This window comes from Adiantum capillus-veneris, chromosome 27 (assembly GCF_014529385.1).
Source record: "Adiantum capillus-veneris isolate H3 chromosome 27, ASM1452938v2, whole genome shotgun sequence".
Lineage (NCBI taxonomy): Eukaryota > Viridiplantae > Streptophyta > Polypodiopsida > Polypodiales > Pteridaceae > Adiantum > Adiantum capillus-veneris.
Genome location: NC_140957.1, coordinates 27,581,630 through 27,598,414, shown reverse-complemented (window position 1 = coordinate 27,598,414; position 16,785 = coordinate 27,581,630). Strand labels below are relative to the sequence as shown.

Here is a 16,785-nt window from a genome sequence, read left to right as displayed (position 1 = left end):
AGCTAGTGGCCAACGTCTCTTGCAGAGTTATTACAGAATGTGAGTAACAAGTGCAAATGTGACAATGGATGAGGCATAGTTATCAAGACAGTAACTGACAAGGATGTGGCCACACGTGCATTGGTTATCAATCACATGTTACCGATGCAGCATTGTTAGAAATCGGCATAGTTACAAAAAGCCTCGCATAGTTGCATTCGAGAAAACTAATTGGTGCATGAGTGAATTATACATCACAAGAAGTTTTGGACAAATTCTCACAATAATTCCCACATTGCGACTTACCTCAACATCATGAGCTTCTGTGAGGGAGGCATTGCGTACCTAGCTAGGTACGACTGGGGGCAGGGGACCGCCGGCGATCCCCTACCCCCAATCGTACCTAGCTAGGTATGCGGTGCCTCTCGAGCAGAAGCTCATGATGTTATGCATTGTATGAAAAACCTTGTAAAAGACTCCATTTTCCTACATGAGAAAATTTCTAAATCTTCTTGTGTGCATGAGGCATAGTTATTCTGGAAAGTAGCTTATAACTATGCGACGCGCGACCACTGCCTAAGTATGCCCTGTGTGACCATTGCCTTTAGTTGTTATTGACACCATCATGTGATAAAAGAAAAAGCATGTGATGAAAGAAAAAGATTTTGAAGCGATCTGGAAATAAAACCATCCAATCTGTTCAGAAAGTTGAAAAGCTTCAAATTTCTGTCTACTAAATCTTAGATTAATCTGGTCTTTTGCACCAATATGATTCCTAGAAGATGTAACCCATTTGTGCCAACTGAACCTAAGCTTATGGTCATTCTTGCCACATCAAAGGAATATTCCTTAATTTTGATATACTTCTCCTGTCGTTGGCAAATGAGAGAATTAAGCACTTGAATGCACCTAAATCTGCTGCAGTTTGAGGGATGCACTCAGAGTAATCAGCAACATGTGTGCTAAAAGCTCTATTGATTTCGCACTTCGCTGTTGGCACGGCTCGATCCCAGAGCAATGCCCAATAGGAGAAAACCCACCGATACAAAATAAAGACAATCCCATCTAGAACTTAATATGAACAATGTAATGCTCACATAAATGCAAGTTTTACAAGAAACACATACACAGTGAATTATCAGAAGATTTTACATGATCCAAAACTGCTGTTTATACAAGCAAAAGGGCCCTTTGACATATGGAGGTTCGACATCCTAACCCGGCCGGTTTGCGAGATGTGCAAACTCGGGCCCTGCTTAGCATGCTGTACTAAAACTAGCTTGAAAGAGATGCTTTGATCTGGCTGGCTATACAAATCTCTGCACAGACTACAAGGCTACCATTACAGAAAAAAGATGGGGAATTGGGGGAAGGGGGGCTTATGACACGAAGACAAGAATATGGATTGGGCGGCCTCACAAGGCTCGCCGCATTCCATCTGGCGCATGAGGATTTGGGCGGCATTACACTCGCCGCAATTCGTCATGGTGTGTGTACATGATTACATGACCTACAACCAGGAAGACCTGCTCTTGCTGCAAAGCATGATCTAATGGGTATGCATAACTAAATGGCATACTATGCCTAGATGAGCTTTGAGCAGGAGCCCCCTCCTCTTTGCATATCAGTGGTATAATCCACTCTTTTGATGCTCCAACTCGCCTGCGGGAATGAAGGTTCCATGGAACCCATAGGGTACCCTTGCAGGGAGCTTCACCCTTGCAAGTACTTCTAGACATGGTGAGCTTGAATCCAATATGAGAAGCTCCGATTTGCCAGTCTCTTCGTTGTGCATGAATGTAAGGACATAGCCGTCATCTTCTGCGGTGGAGGCATCCGTCGATCGTGGCACAAACATGGGCTCTCCACCATAGCAATTGGGAGGATACATAAACTTGGTCACCATGTTCCCCTCTTCGCTATTACCTGACAGATCAACTTTTGCAATGCCAGAGACCTTGGGCCATGGGTCTGCTATCGCTAGATAGGCGTATCGGCTTTTTCTGCCCAGAAAATTGCCATTCACTTGCCCAGCTTCAAGATTGATGCCCGAGACCAGTGGTCGCCGCGTAGATGTCTTAGTCACCTTGTTGAGACGGATTTCAGAAAGAATGCTTTGCAGAGAGGATGAAGACTCATTGAAGATGCTGTCGGCCGGCGTCATGCAAGAGGCGATCACAACAACTTCATCACCTTCTTCCCATGCATTCCAGAGGTGAAAGCAGAAGCAATCAGGGACATCAACCCACACAATTCGGCTCTCATCGGCATCGTCCCGAGGCAAAATCCCAAATCTTGGAACCTTTGCTTCGTTATGCACTACCGGAGAACCTCCGGTTAGCATCTCTTGAAGCCGGAATACGACTTGCTGATCAGGAATGACCACATAGTTTTCTGTTATGGCGAAATCATGCATCATCGTCGGCTCTTTCACTGAGATTGTCACTTCCGGCCCCTTTGAGCCATCTTCTGCAAATTTGAAGTACTTGAGATATGGCTTTTTGATAACATCATAGCTAAGGGCAAAGAGCTCTCCTGTCTTGGCATCAACTTTGGGATGGGCTATCATGGGGGAATTGAGCTGTCCATTGAAATCATACCTTCCCAGTGTTGTCAAATCGCCGGCACTCGTTATGCTCACCGCATATGGGAGGTCGTCCTCTGACATGGCCAACAAATGCCCATTGAAGAAGACAACTCCGGCATTGGCAACACCCATGCCCTTGCTGCCATCGACAAGGCCGCACAAGCTGCGAGCATAGAAAAGAAGCAACCTTGCGACACCGCTATGCCCATGCAATTCACCTATTGCCTTGGGGAAGAAGGCTCTCCCCACCCTCATCTCCTCCTGAAGACGGTGTGTTCGAGTAAATCTATTCGCATAGCTCGCAATGCCCTGCTTGAAACGGACCGCATGAAGCATTCCATCTCCATCAAAGAGATGGTGTCCAGCAACTGGCTCGAACAACGGATTGGCGCCGTTGCGAATATACATTCCCTCGAGCGATGCCGGGATAGAGCCCTCTACTTCAAGCTCATGTTCGACCGGGTTTTCTGGCACTGGGAAGAAGTTACCTGCAAGCTGAATCTGGGGGTCTGCTGTCGATGGAAGAGGGTGTTGGTGCTCTAGAGTTGCGGCAATCATATCTTCAATGCGATCAAGAGCGGCGGCGAGCAGCGTTCGGAGGGGATCCGCGGAAGTGCGGTTAGCGGCCTTAGACGATGAAGGTGAGTACGTGTGTGCATTTTGGTGAAGAGGAGAGGAGGCTAGGGCTGAGGAGGGGGAAGCTAGCTGAGATTGTGGAGGGGGTGCCTTGGTTGCAGGTGAGGGGGGCTTGCAATCTAAGCGAGCAATGGGCGAGCTGTGTGTATGCGGAAGGCGGTGGAGCGAGAGACGCGACGCCGGTGTCGATGCTGTACAATGAGGCATGCTAGTGGAGCTGAGAGAGTGAAGCTGGGAGGGGAGAAGAGCTTGGTGAGGAACCATAGCTGCAATTGGATTTTTGCCAACAACAGCCTCCATATGAGATTATATGGATGGAGAGAGAGAGAGAGAGAGAGAGAGAGAGAGAGGAGAGAGCGCTTAGGGTAGCTTCTAGCTGCTAATCGGGTTGGCAGGTGTCACTCCTGCAAGGGCTGCAGCCAGGCAAAGGGCAGTTCAATGCGCAATTTTAGAGAGAGAGTGGGACAGACCCTCAGTGAATGTTTGTTGTTATGTATGTGTGTGTGTGTGAGAGAGAGAAAGAGAGCGACAATGCGCAGAGAGAGATTGAATGTAGCTATAGGTCGTTTGTTGCATACACAACTCAAATTGATAATCTATGAAGTGGGTGAGCGATTGGAAACCAGTCGAAGGACGTGGGCATGTTTGTATGTGTCTAGAGAGAAGAGAGATAGTTCCTGTGTAGGGGGAGAGAGAGAATCTCTGTGTGTGTTCAGCTCACGTCCGAGTGGAGTGGAGAGTGTGTAGTTTTTGGCTGCGTCGTGGAAAAATCCAAAGAGCCTCCAGGATTAATATACGCACTCCCGCCCACCACTGTAGTGTGTGCTGTTGTCCACGTGTCACGCAGCTGTCGACAACAAACTGGAGCATCGCTCCGCGTGACCCACCGCTTAAAAGCCTCACAGTGTCCCTTGAGAATCTGCACGCTCAAATCAAAACAACGGAAAAACACCCTGCTGCCACCTGAATCTGTCGGTCGTTCTGCCAAGCCGCCACCGGCACCTGGCCCTTCCTTCTCAAGTTCTCGCACTCGCTTGACCAGCTTCTTCGCGCCCTTCATCCAATCAGAACTCGCCACGTTCGCGACGGCGTGCGAGATTTGCGCCGGTCCCTATCCCCATTTTTCACCTGGCTCCGTCCAAACATCGTGCCTTAAGAGTCCGTTCCCATCCTCAGTCCCCTCTATTTGCAAAAGCACAATCCGTCCCCTTCGAAGAAGTAGAACTGCCAAAACCACCCCTCTCTTTGGAACATTACGAGCCCCCATAATTCATGGTCAAGAGACATCAATGGCTCAAATAATCATACCGTGATGACTTTTGGGGTTGCAACCACACAGAGTGATCATGATTCACCCCCTTTTAGATCCGAGGTGTGTGTCTTATTAACAACCTATCGTGCCCTTCTTGAGTTACATGGAAGTGTCTGTGATTATAATGAGAAAACACAAGGTCGTGTTTACAGATGAACTACTTTTTTTCATTGATTTGTAGTTCACTTTGGAATACATGAGTCCACTATCGCCTAAATAGTTCCTTCAATCTTACTTGAAGATCACACTGGGTTTACTTTTAGTTCATCATCATAGATGAGATCACTCTGAGTTTCCCTGCCGTTTAATTAAGGGACAAGCAATGGATGTTTGATCTCGTTGTGTTGCCTATTTGGGACAGTTGATCCCAATTAACACTTGAGGTGTTAAGGTTGGCATAGTTTTCATTAGCTCGTAGAACATGAGTTGGCCTTCAAATTTGAGTTAAGGGCCAAAGCATGTATTGGTGTGGTGTCTTGGGCACTACTTTGATAGCAACTTACGGATCCCAATTTCATGTGTCCCGTGTGAACATACTAACCATGTTTTATATCATTAGAAAGATTTTGACAAGGAGAATCCAAAATTACAATTTTGATATTTGCAAAAATTTAATTGTGTCCTACTTTTTGCTAAGCCAACCACGAAAAAGTGAAATAATGGTACCACCAATACATGCTTTCACCCTAAAGACATAGAGTCAACTCCGAGCAACATAATTTCAAAGAAGAAATGAATTTTGGGCCAAAACGAGTGGATAGGTAAATTAAGTTGAATGCTAAAAAACTGCTACGGCCTTTAAACCCAAGCATGTTGCTAACACTCCTTTCTCATCTATGTCTAACTTTGTGTGTAAGTCAATGCCACTTACTTGCTTGCACACTGCTTGTTTTGACAGAGTAGTGCTTGCCAAAGAGATCTCTTTGAACAAGCTGGAAAAAAGATATATTTGAAGTTCATATATACAAAAAAGATCTCCTCCTCAAGTTAAACCACTTTTTAAGTTCAACCTACATCATATACTTGAGCTTTTGTAACAAATGTCTTATTTTTTGGTTCTAGACACTCCACAAAAAAACATTAGAATTCTTGCTTAAAACCTTGTTAATTATGTTTTGCATCAATTTCCTCATTTTTGGCATCAATTTCATTAATTTTTGCATTTAATTCACATATTTAGATCTATTTATGTTCTATCACTCCACCGAAAACATCGATTTCCTTGTTCAAAAGCTTGTTTGTTTGGTAAGAAGGACACTTATTTTGTTGAATTTTGGTCTCAAACTAAACTGTTCGACGGAATTTTGTGATACTCCTTGAAAAACACTCAACTAAGATCTAAAATATTTTTTTCCCGGCAAAGTTTTAACAAATGGATATTTTGCATCTAAATTTGTTTAGATTTTATGAGTAATTTCTCTATCATCTTTGGATATGGTGAATTGACATGAGTTAATTTTTTGAAAAAGTTGATTAACAACTCGGCTATGACATATTTGAATTTGACCAGTTGCATGTTGATGTAACATGTAACTGATAACATACAATGACTCGATGCAGCACGATCTTGTGCATCAATACGACCGTTCAATATCGTTGTTTGTTTCTCCAACAAAACTCAAAACCATCAAGATGTCCATAATTTTGACTGTTCAAAAATTTGTCCTCACCTTTAGCAATTGTAGATTTGTTGCTTTCTTTGGTTATAATCATGACAACATCTATCTATAAGGGAAAAAGACATATACTTCAAATCTTAGGATAGACATGAGGAAAAAGAAGTTCCAACGAGTGAGCTCTTTAAATTGCACTATGTACCATTTGAGGATTTTTTTTTGTCATCCTTAGAAAGTTCAATAGACCTTGTTGATGTATACATGATGCTTTACTTTGTGTGCTTCCTTGCTGTAGAAAGAGGCATGCCCATAACGTGAATTCTTTTTTGAGACTATTCTACACCATAGTGGCATTACATCAATCATGATAAAGAGTGACATATAAATGGCCAAAAAATGTCTTTTTTTAAATCTCTAAAATTCTTGATGTCATCTCTAAAATTCGTGATGGTGGGCAAGGATATCCATCAGAGATAACCTTGATCCCTAATGGTCAGTTGCTCAAGGAAAGCAACCGACCATTATGCTTGGGGGGTCAGCTCCTTATATGTAAACATATCACGTGCATTCAAAGTCGGGTTTAAATATAAAGAAAGTATATGTATTTATTGAAATTTATTACTTTCAATAAGAGAAGAAAAAATTGTAAGTTTGTAGAAGAAAAGGGATGCTTTTATCCACTTGAAATTCACAAGTAAAAGCAATCGTGCCTGGGAGGTGCACCTTGTAGGTATGTAGGTGTATTACGTGTGCACAATAGAAGGGTATATTATAATTCATATCAATTATAGATTAACACTTATAAAAGGGTATTTTAATTCAATTTTCAAAAAGCGTTGCATGTTTATGAAAAAAGAGGGGTAGTTTTATTCCAATCCACAACTCACAACCAGTATAAAAATTTGCTACACTTTTTATTTATAATGACTGATTTATAATTAAGTTTTCAATCACAAATTGAATTATGTTTGGTTTTACTAGTTTGTCGTATTAGAATTCTCACCTGAGCAACCGCATTGAAACCAACTCTTTGCGGTGAACACGTGTAAAAATGAACCGTCATAGTTTCGAAGTTACTGGCAAGCTAAAGGTCAAAAAGGCTGTGCATTTTAAAGGTCAAAAAGGATTCTAAGTTGAAAACAAGTGGACATATAATAATGTGGGGCATTGCCAATGTGTCAAAGCTCAGGGCAATCCGTGGTGTAATATGTTGACTCCATAGACTTCAATGTCCCCTCAAAAGGTGAAAGAGATGGTGCTCCCTCCTCTCTCTCTCTCCCTCCACACACCCCCCCCCCCCCCCCCCCCCCCCCCCCCACACACACACACACAAGAGATGGGCCATTCAACCTTCAAACCATTGATTGATTCAACAGAATTCTCATTTTCAAGTGCTCCTTACACAAAAGAAAGACCTCACTAAGGAGTGTCTTCCATCAAATATTCCACTTGTATAACCTTTATGCCTTTAATTTAACAACAACCCACATCAACATCTGTCTGCATTGAAGCCTTGATCTGAATTCTTTGCATATGTAGGAAGATTGATATTGCAAAAAAGTTAATCCACTAATGCAAGCACTCACATCTTTACAAATTGAGCTCAAATTAAGCACATAAAGCATGCATGTTAAGTAATGTCGTAATGGGTTATGCTTGAGATGCACACCAAAGTTCGTGGAGAATATTTTTATGATAGTCTGGATGGCATTCATGTAGCAATGTGTAGAGTTAAAAATCAAATATATTTTGAGAGGTTTTACTTTCATGTTCTCTAATATTTGCGTGTTTCTCATCTCTTAAACTAAAATTTAGAGGTATATATTCGAGGGGTTCACTATTTGTAAAACTATCATATCACATGCGTTCAAAACATGTTTGTAAAATCGAGGGGTTCACTATGTGTAAAACTATCATATCATATGCGTCCAAAACATGTTTGTAAAATCTTGTATCTATTATTTTTTTAAAGGAATATAATGTACCTTTTCTTTTAAAATTTATAATTTTTTTTAAAATTTATAATTTTTTTTAAAATTCAAAAAAATATTATTTTTCTATATAAGTTTTTTTTGTAAATTTTAAAAACTTTAAATACTATTTTATTGAACTCGCGTAATAGGTTACATTTTTCTTAAGTGACCTCTTCGAAGTATATATCATAATTTATCGATGATTATGCTGATAAATCTAAGTTATTTTGTAAATTCAGAAGCTTACATGGCCATTCTTTTCTTGCTAAGGTAAGAAACTAGCTCTTGGGGTCCACTCTAAGAAAATTGTCTTTATCAAGTGGACTCGTACCTATTTTGAACCATTTTCACTTCAACCGTTCTATTCAATTGTTCTAATTTCACAAACTTCCATGACTAGCCTTTTCTTGCTGAGGTAAGAAGTTAGCTCTTGGGGGGGTTCACGCTATGCAATTGTCCCTATCACAATTGCACTCGGACCTATTTTAAATCATTCTCAATTCAACCTTTTATTCATTTGTTCTAATTTCAAAAGCTTACATGGTTAGCCTTTTCTTGTTGAGGTAAGAAATTAGCTGTTGAGGTGTTTACTCTAAGCAAATTGTCTCTGTCAAGTTCACTCAGACCTATTTTGAACCATTCGCAATTTTCTATTCAACTATTCTAAATCTAGAAGCTTGCACGACTAGCCTGTTCGAAGGTGCACCTTAACACTAGGTTTGTGAGAGCATACACATTTTTGACACCTAAAACAAGTTGACATTCTTTTTCTCGTTGTAAACATATCCAAAAAAAAATTCAAAGAAGTTTCAATATGCTTTGAAGATTTTAAGGGATCTATCTATACGGGATACCAAAACTTTTGAGCACTTTTTACCCTCTTATACACATTGTCTAAATTTGAATAAAACAACTCCTCTTTCATCAAAACTCACAACTTTTTTGAAGGTTCGGATTAAAAAGCTCTTCTTTTAAATTTAAGTTTGTAATTAATAAGAACTATAGTAACCGTGATACACCTACATACCCACAAAGTGCATCCCTCGGAATGGGCCTTTTCTTGTTGAGGTAAGTAACTAGCTCTTGGGGCCGGGTTCACTCTATAGAAAATTGTCTTTACTAAGTGCATTCGGACATATTTTGAACCATTTAGACATCGCATAAGTTTTTCTTTTCTATACAGTATATTTTGTATGTATCCCCTCCTTTGATTATATTCATTTGTATCCAAAAATAGGATAAAAACAGATCAAAACAATCCCATCTATAAAAGGCACATGCCACACCTACGTATATCGTAAGCGAACCCATTCAAATTACCTCTTGAGGTCGCAAAAAATAAAACGTAGCAAGTGTGTTCAAAGAATCTTCCTAAGATCACTAAGTTGAAATTCCTTAGTAAAATAAACTATTTTTAAATCAAATTTTAACCATTTCTTGAAAGATATAAATTGAATTCCTCTATAAGTCCTTAATAGAATTTTTTTAAGACTTCCTTAATATGTTGAACTCTTATGTCATGATGGACACAACCCTCTTTTTGGGTAAGAACACCAAAGATTATAGTCAATCCTATGGAATAATTTATCGCCATCTACCTTCCTTACACCATAAATTGATTCTTTGACATTCATCACTTAATTGGAGAACCAAATCATTCCTCAAGAATATAGCCCAATTTTATCAAAAGCTATTGACCTTGAAGGCATGAGGCAATTTAGGATGTTCACTTGGATAACTACATAACTCTCAAAAGCAAGAATATGGTTTGTCATCGCTTATGTCATTAGCATAATTTGTCCACTACCTTTTATTTTCTATTGTTCCATAGTTAAGATAAAAAATATATCTCAATTATATTTTCTATTTTCAAGTAAGAATATTTTTTATTCTTACTTGAAGATTTCTCTAGTCTTTGATGAAAAATGACTCAATCCACATTACCTTTTCTGCTATGTGACTTTCTCTACTTGATCTTGCACTCAATAGGGATAAACATGTCATATTAATAAATTTCATTTTAGTAGACAAAAAGATTTTAACATATTAAATTCCTTTCTAGAAGATTAAAAGGGCTAAAACTACGGTATAATTGAGCATATTAGAATTCAATAACTTTCTTTTTAGTACAAAATAAGGTGTTAACTCAAATACAACACTATTTTGGCATCAATTATGTCCTTTTTTTAAAGTTTATCCAAAATAGGACCTCCAAAATTCTTTTTGAGGCCCTTTTATACAGTAATTGTGGAGCTTTTGAAAATCTTGTTCTTATATGAGCTTATCATGATAGATAATGGGGCCTATAAAGAGCGCTCGCACAAAACTACATGCAATCAATATAAAGGATAGGTACAAATTGTAGTTAGATTATTTGTACTAGCTCCACATTTTTTTCTATGTTTTACTAAACAAAAAAAATTTTTAAAGCTATATTAAATATATTAAAAGTTATATGGATCCAATACATAAGTTTCATGCATGGTTGGATTAAATACAAAGTAAAACATTTTATTTGTGTATTTTGAAGACTCTTCATGTTATATAGACATGTACTCTATCCAAGTAAGACATTACCTAGAAACTATAGTAGTTTATGTAACCTGTGTATATAGGATATGGTCTTGTATGCCAAAACTCTACTCACTAAAATATAGGAAATAAAAAAAAGGGACATAACTTTGAATTTTTTTTTCAATTTCAATAAAGCATAGCTAATTCTGAAACTAGGACAAAAAAAGAATATCTCATTTACATGATTTTTTGTGACAACTTTATAGTCTTGTTATATCATGCATGGCAAATTTTGAAATGTGACTTGATTTATGAGATTTATGTAAGATTGGATGCCCAAAAAAATTCTTGGTACTAACCTATAGATTTAATGTGGATTTTATATTTTTACTTAGATTACATGAACTCTTTGGTGCCAGATTTGAAAGCCAAAAATCTATAGATTTAATGTGGATTTTATATTTTTACTGAGATTACATGAACTCTTTGGTACCAGATTTGAAAGCCCAAAATCTGTCCCATCATCAGCATTATCAAAATTGATTTTTTTGCTTATTATAATAATTAGGCATGAAAACTAAGCTTTTAATGATAATTTTCTTATCTTCTTATAAGTCATCTACTACCACGGATTTACAAACTTGAGAAATGGTTTTTGTTCAAGAAGTTATAAGCCTTTAATAGATTTTTTGAGGAAAGTGCTTAATTTTTTTTATGAAAAATTCAATTTCAGATTTATAATTATATCTCTTGGTACAATGCTCATTTTGACATAGAAAATAGTCCTTGACTTTATTTGGCTCATAAACTAACTTCTTAATGAGAAATACTTTAAAAAATAGTTTCTAACTTCAAAAATTAAATCCAAAACTAATTACAAAACTAGTGATAAGACTCTAACTTCCTATCTAACTTAAAGTAAACATTTGATGCCCATCATTCTTTGTAAGCTTTATCTTTGTATTAGCACACTTGATAATACTACTGTTGTGTTGTACGATCTTGAGCTTCTCCTTCATCATGTCCATCTTTGCATGCATTCTTATAGCCATATATCCAATAATCGATTGTAAAGAGATTAAGAAGGAGAGATTTGGGGCTCTTGCAAGCGTGCACACACACAACCAAGAGAATGCACAATGGAGATGGAGGTACAAAGATGCTTCTTCTTCTCACTACTCAAATTGATGATATGGTCTATAAAACATGAGTGGAAAGTACAACATGATAAGACCTGTGTACAATGTTCAGTGTGAAATAGTTAGTGAGTGAGCTAGCTATATAAGTGGCAATCACTCTTGGTAGGTAGACCATGTCGGAGAAAGCCAACTGTAGTAACACTGGTGATGTTCCTCATGTCTACTACCTTGTGCTAATGCTAAATGTAGGCGAGAATTCATTCAGATATACCATGTGTGGAGCTTGATATATTATCACTCCCCCTCAAACTCAATGTAATGGAATTTGCCTATTCAATTTGAGAGTAGCGGAATTTAATGAGAGTACTTTCAAGAAATGATTTTGTGAGCATAGCGGGTAGACATAATTGAAGATAGCAACATAATTATAGCAATTAGTTAACTTGGCATAGACAATACATTTGCAAGAGAGAGATGTATTTGTATTATGATTTCTCCCATAAAGAGAGACTTGTTACAATACATTCTTTGTGTTCCTTGTGACCTAGGTGAAGCAATGAAGATGGAAAGCTTCATGCATCACCATCATAACATAACCTAAACTTGAAGAAAGCTTTAACTATACCAAGCCTCAGTCCCAAGACCTCAAACACCTTCGAAGGTGGAGAGAGCTAGCAGGGAATGAGGGTAGGGAAGAGGAAGAAGAAACATTTCGTAGGAGAAAGAATTAGTTCCTCACTTATCATACTCTTGTTGCTAGCATACATAATAGCATAGTAATGAAGAAGAAGGAGATGGCAAGCTTAAGCATTGAAGCATGGTTCTTGGTTGGATTTGCACTCCATAGCCAAGAGTGTTGGTGTAGGCTCTCAACCTTTACTTGCTTGGAGAGGGAGCTCTTCCACTTTTCATAGCACACAATGAGAGTGCTTGTGAGTGTGTGTGGGTGAGTATACCCCCTAAGCACCCCCCTAGCTTGCTTGGGTCGACCCCCCCTTGTAGCTCATGCTTGAAGCTCATTGGACCCCTCCAGGCCTAGCCAATCACAAGCAGAAGCCATTACAAGCAACAGGGATAGCCTTGGGACAAGTGTCCCCCTTTCCCCTTTGAGAGAGAGGACTTGATAAATGCAAAAACAATTAGATAATTCAAGTAATTTATCATTGGACCCCTTTGAAGCCTAGCCAATAGGCTTCAAGCAACACATGAAGGTAACATGGGTAGGGACCTGACATGTGTCCTTGCTGCCTCTTCAAGTTGGGGCTTCCCTTGTGAGTGTGAGTGTGAGTGTGTGTTCTCTCTCTAATCCCTAGGAAAAGGGCTCGCCCCCCCTCTTGTAGGGATGCTTTTGACTTTAGGAGCTCAAGCACCTTAGTCATCAAGCATGACAAAGCACTTGGACTAGGGGGTATTCCCACAAGCATCTCAAGCACCTTAATCAAGCACCTCAAGCAGGACAAACACCTCAAGCACGACAAGCACCTCAAGCAGGTCAAGCACCTCGAGCTTGGGCCGGGTTCCCACCTCAAGCTTAGCCCTAGCTTACCTAAGGTCAAAGGACTTTTACACACATTATTGGAGGCCTTCAATGAAGCTAACCCTAAGGTCTTATGCTCCATTGGTTAGCCTTGCTCTTGATAGACCATCTCCCATTTGGGCCCCTTTACTATTGGCCCCGTGTTGAGATAGATCTATAAGCACATATCTATATCTTAACACTTGTTCCCGTTTATTCTCCCACATTAAGTGATCAATTTAATATGAGAAAATCATTTGGGTTGGTTAGATATTAGATTTTATGACATTACCTCTCTCTTGAAATCATAGTCGTCCTCGACTATGAGGTAGAAGAGATAAAGGTTTAGTCATTAGTCAATCGTACTTAGCGGGTAGAGGATCCCTTTTTTACCCTACGACATCTTTCCAAGATGGATGACTAATCCATTTGGTGCTTGGGAGACATAGCTGCCGCAAGCATGTCTGCTATTTAGTCCATTTCATTCTCCCAAAGTAGAGTGACAAATTCTACTTGGTGTTTGAGAGACGTCGCCATCACAAACATGATTCTAAGCATGCATACTAGTTAAATTTGTGCACAATTAAAAAGAGGATTAGTCTTATAAGACAAAAACATGAGTCATTTAAAAGAGAGTTGTACATTTGCTTACTCTAATGTAGCATTGTAAGCATTGACAAGGTTCATACTATCCTTAAGTTTTAATCCTTGCATCCATTTAGCATCTTCAAAAGGATAATTTTTGAACTTAATAAGATATCGTCGGATTATCTTACCATGTCGTAGTACCTTGTCTTCATGCCGAAGGACAGCTTCGGGTTGTAGCACCTCTTCTTGGTCTTGAACTTCGGGAGGGTCTTCAATAATTGGTTCAATTGGTGGCTCTCCTTTGTAGGGCTTAAGTAGGCTTACATGAAAGGCATTGTGTATAAGCCAATGGTTGGGCAGCTTGAGTTGATAAACCGTCTCATTGATAGGCTTCAAGATTTGGAAAGGACCATAGTATCTTTTTGCTAGTTTAGCATAATACTTTTGATGGCCCGTAGGATTTTTGCCCGTCGTTTGCCTTAATCGAGCCTTAGGAAACTTGAGTAAGACCCAATCATTTTCTTTGAACATTAAGGCTCTTCTATGCTTATTAGCAGCAGCTTTTTGCCTTTGTTGAGAGATGGCTATAGCCTCCCTAATCTTTTGAAAAGATTCTTGTAGGTCACGGCTATATTCATCGGCGGCGAAGATCTTCCCATGTACTTTGAGTAGCAAGGGACTTTTAGGTCTTCCCTCTATGATCTCGAAAGGTGCTTTCCCCATAGAAGTATGTACAGTATTATTGTAGGCATACTCTACTAGAGGTAAATACTTTTCCCATTGTGAGCGTTGATCTACTTCGGTAACATAAGTCTTGAGTAGATCGAGTATCGTAAGATTGGCTATCTCACTTTGGCCATCCGTTTGTGGGTGATAGGCCGAAGAGAAATTCAATCTTGTTCCTAGATTTTCAAAGAGACCTTTCCAGAAATTACTGGTCATTCTTGGATTTCTATCTGACACGATGGATGTGGGTAATCCATGGTGCTTGAAAATCTGAGATATGAAGAGAGTTTCCATTTGATGTGGGTTAATAGTCTTTTTGACAGGAATAAAATGTGCTTGCTTGCTAAACCTGTCGACTATTGTCAATATTCCTGCATTCCCATGGATAGACTTGGGTAATCCAAAGATGAAATCCATGGATATACTCTCCCATGGTGAATTTGGAATAGGCAATGGCTGGAGTAATCCAGGTTGCTTCCCTCTATCATACTTGGTCTTTTGGCATACTACACACCAATAGAAATACGTCTCTACTCCTCAGAGAGTAGGTTGAATACCTCTATGCCCTGCATATGGAGGAGCATGGGATTCATACATAACCTTCTCACGAAGGGAATGGGTAACACATAGCCTATTGCCGTGGACAAGATAACCATCCTGCAAGGTGAATGGTTCCTCTTTCTTCCCCAAAGCAAGGGCTGACATTATGTCTCTAAAGTCAGGGTCAGTAGCATACTCCTCTATCATAGAGGATAGATCATTGTGAGTAGCTATAGACACCGCATTAACTTTTGGTCGTCGTGAAAGTGCATCGGCAACTAGATTGTGCTTACGAGCTATGTGAGCAATATGGAAATTAAATTGCGCAGGAAAATTTTCCCACCTCATTTGTTTGTCGGAAATCTTGGTTTGCGTCATGAAATACTTGAGACTTTGGTGGTCGGTTCGTAGGATAAATGGAGTCCCCAATAGATAGTGCTTCCATGTGTCTAGGGCATGTAGAACAGCTAAAAGCTCTTTCTCATAAATGCCCAAGACTCGTTCATCACTATTGAGCCTTCGGCTCTCATATGCTATGGCATGCCCTTCTTGAAGAAAAACCGCTCCAAGGCAATCACCACACGCATCACATTGGACCTCAAATGGCTTTGAGAGATCTGGAAGCACGAGGACTGGTTGGGAAGTAAGCTTCTCTTTGAGTTTTTCAAAAGCATTTTTCTCCTTAGTAGTCCATACAAACTTAACGTTCTTCTTTATTAAGTCGTGTAGTGGTCCTGCTACTTGAGAGAATTTTGCTATGAAGCGTCTATAGTATGCACACATACCAATAAAGCTTCTTAGCTCATGTAGATTCCTTGGGTTAGGCTATGATTTTATTACCTCTAACTTTGATGGATCCATACGAATACCATCATGAGAGATAATATGACCTAGATATTGAATCTCTTGAAGGAAGAATTCACTTTTCTTTTGGTTGAGAAAAAGTTTGTTCTCCCTCAAGGCTTGAAAAATCACTTGGAGATGTTGCTTATGTTCCTTCAAAGACTTGGAGTAGATGATGATATCATCAAAGAACACTCCAGTGAATTTACGATATGGTCTAAAAATTTTCTCCATGAGAGGATTGAAAGTAGCTGGTGCATTAGTCAAGCCAAAAGGCATGACTAGATATTCATAAAGACCAAATGTTGTGCGAAACGCGGTCTTTAGGATATCTTCATCCACTATCCTTATTTGATGATAGCCACTCTTAAGGTCAATCCTACTGAAGTAGGTAGAGCCTTGTAGCTTATCAAACAGATCTTCTACCCGAGGCACGGGAAATCTGTTTTTGATAGTGATATGGTTTAGTGCTCGATAGTCCACACACATACGGTATGTACCATCTTTCTTTTGCACTAAAAGGACTGGAGAACAAAAGGGAGAGGAACTAGGCCTCACCATCCCTTTGTCTACCAATTCTTGTACTTGCCTCATAATCTCCTCTTGTTGAGCATGGCATAGAGGACATCCTTTGTGGTGAGTTTCCTTCTCTTGGATTTCAACCAAGGTAGCTCTAGGAGGCTCATGGTGGGTGTTCTTTTGGGGACAAGAGCGGTATGCATGCCCTTGCTCGCCGCACTTGAAACAATGGTTATCCTTGCGATAACGCTCAAGCTCTTCAGGAGAGAGTTTGTTTTTACCTTTGTAAACTCCCTT

The 16,785-nt window shown here is 39.5% G+C and overlaps 1 protein-coding gene across 1 annotated transcript; it reads right to left on the bottom strand.

Annotated features, from left to right (window-relative positions):
* Positions 1 to 1,087: 1,087 nt before the first annotated feature.
* On the bottom strand, positions 1,088 to 3,967 carry LOC147421685 (9-cis-epoxycarotenoid dioxygenase NCED2, chloroplastic-like). Its single transcript, XM_086503294.1, has one exon. The coding sequence runs from the start codon at positions 3,500 to 3,502 to the stop codon at positions 1,604 to 1,606; it is 1,899 nt and encodes a 632-aa protein (XP_086359420.1). The 5' UTR covers positions 3,503 to 3,967; the 3' UTR covers positions 1,088 to 1,603.
* Positions 3,968 to 16,785: the final 12,818 nt, after the last annotated feature.

Coding starts and splice junctions, on each gene's coding strand:
- LOC147421685 (XM_086503294.1), bottom strand. CDS start 3,502: ATGGAGGCTGTTGTTGGCAAAAATCCAATTGCAGCTATGGTTCCTCAC.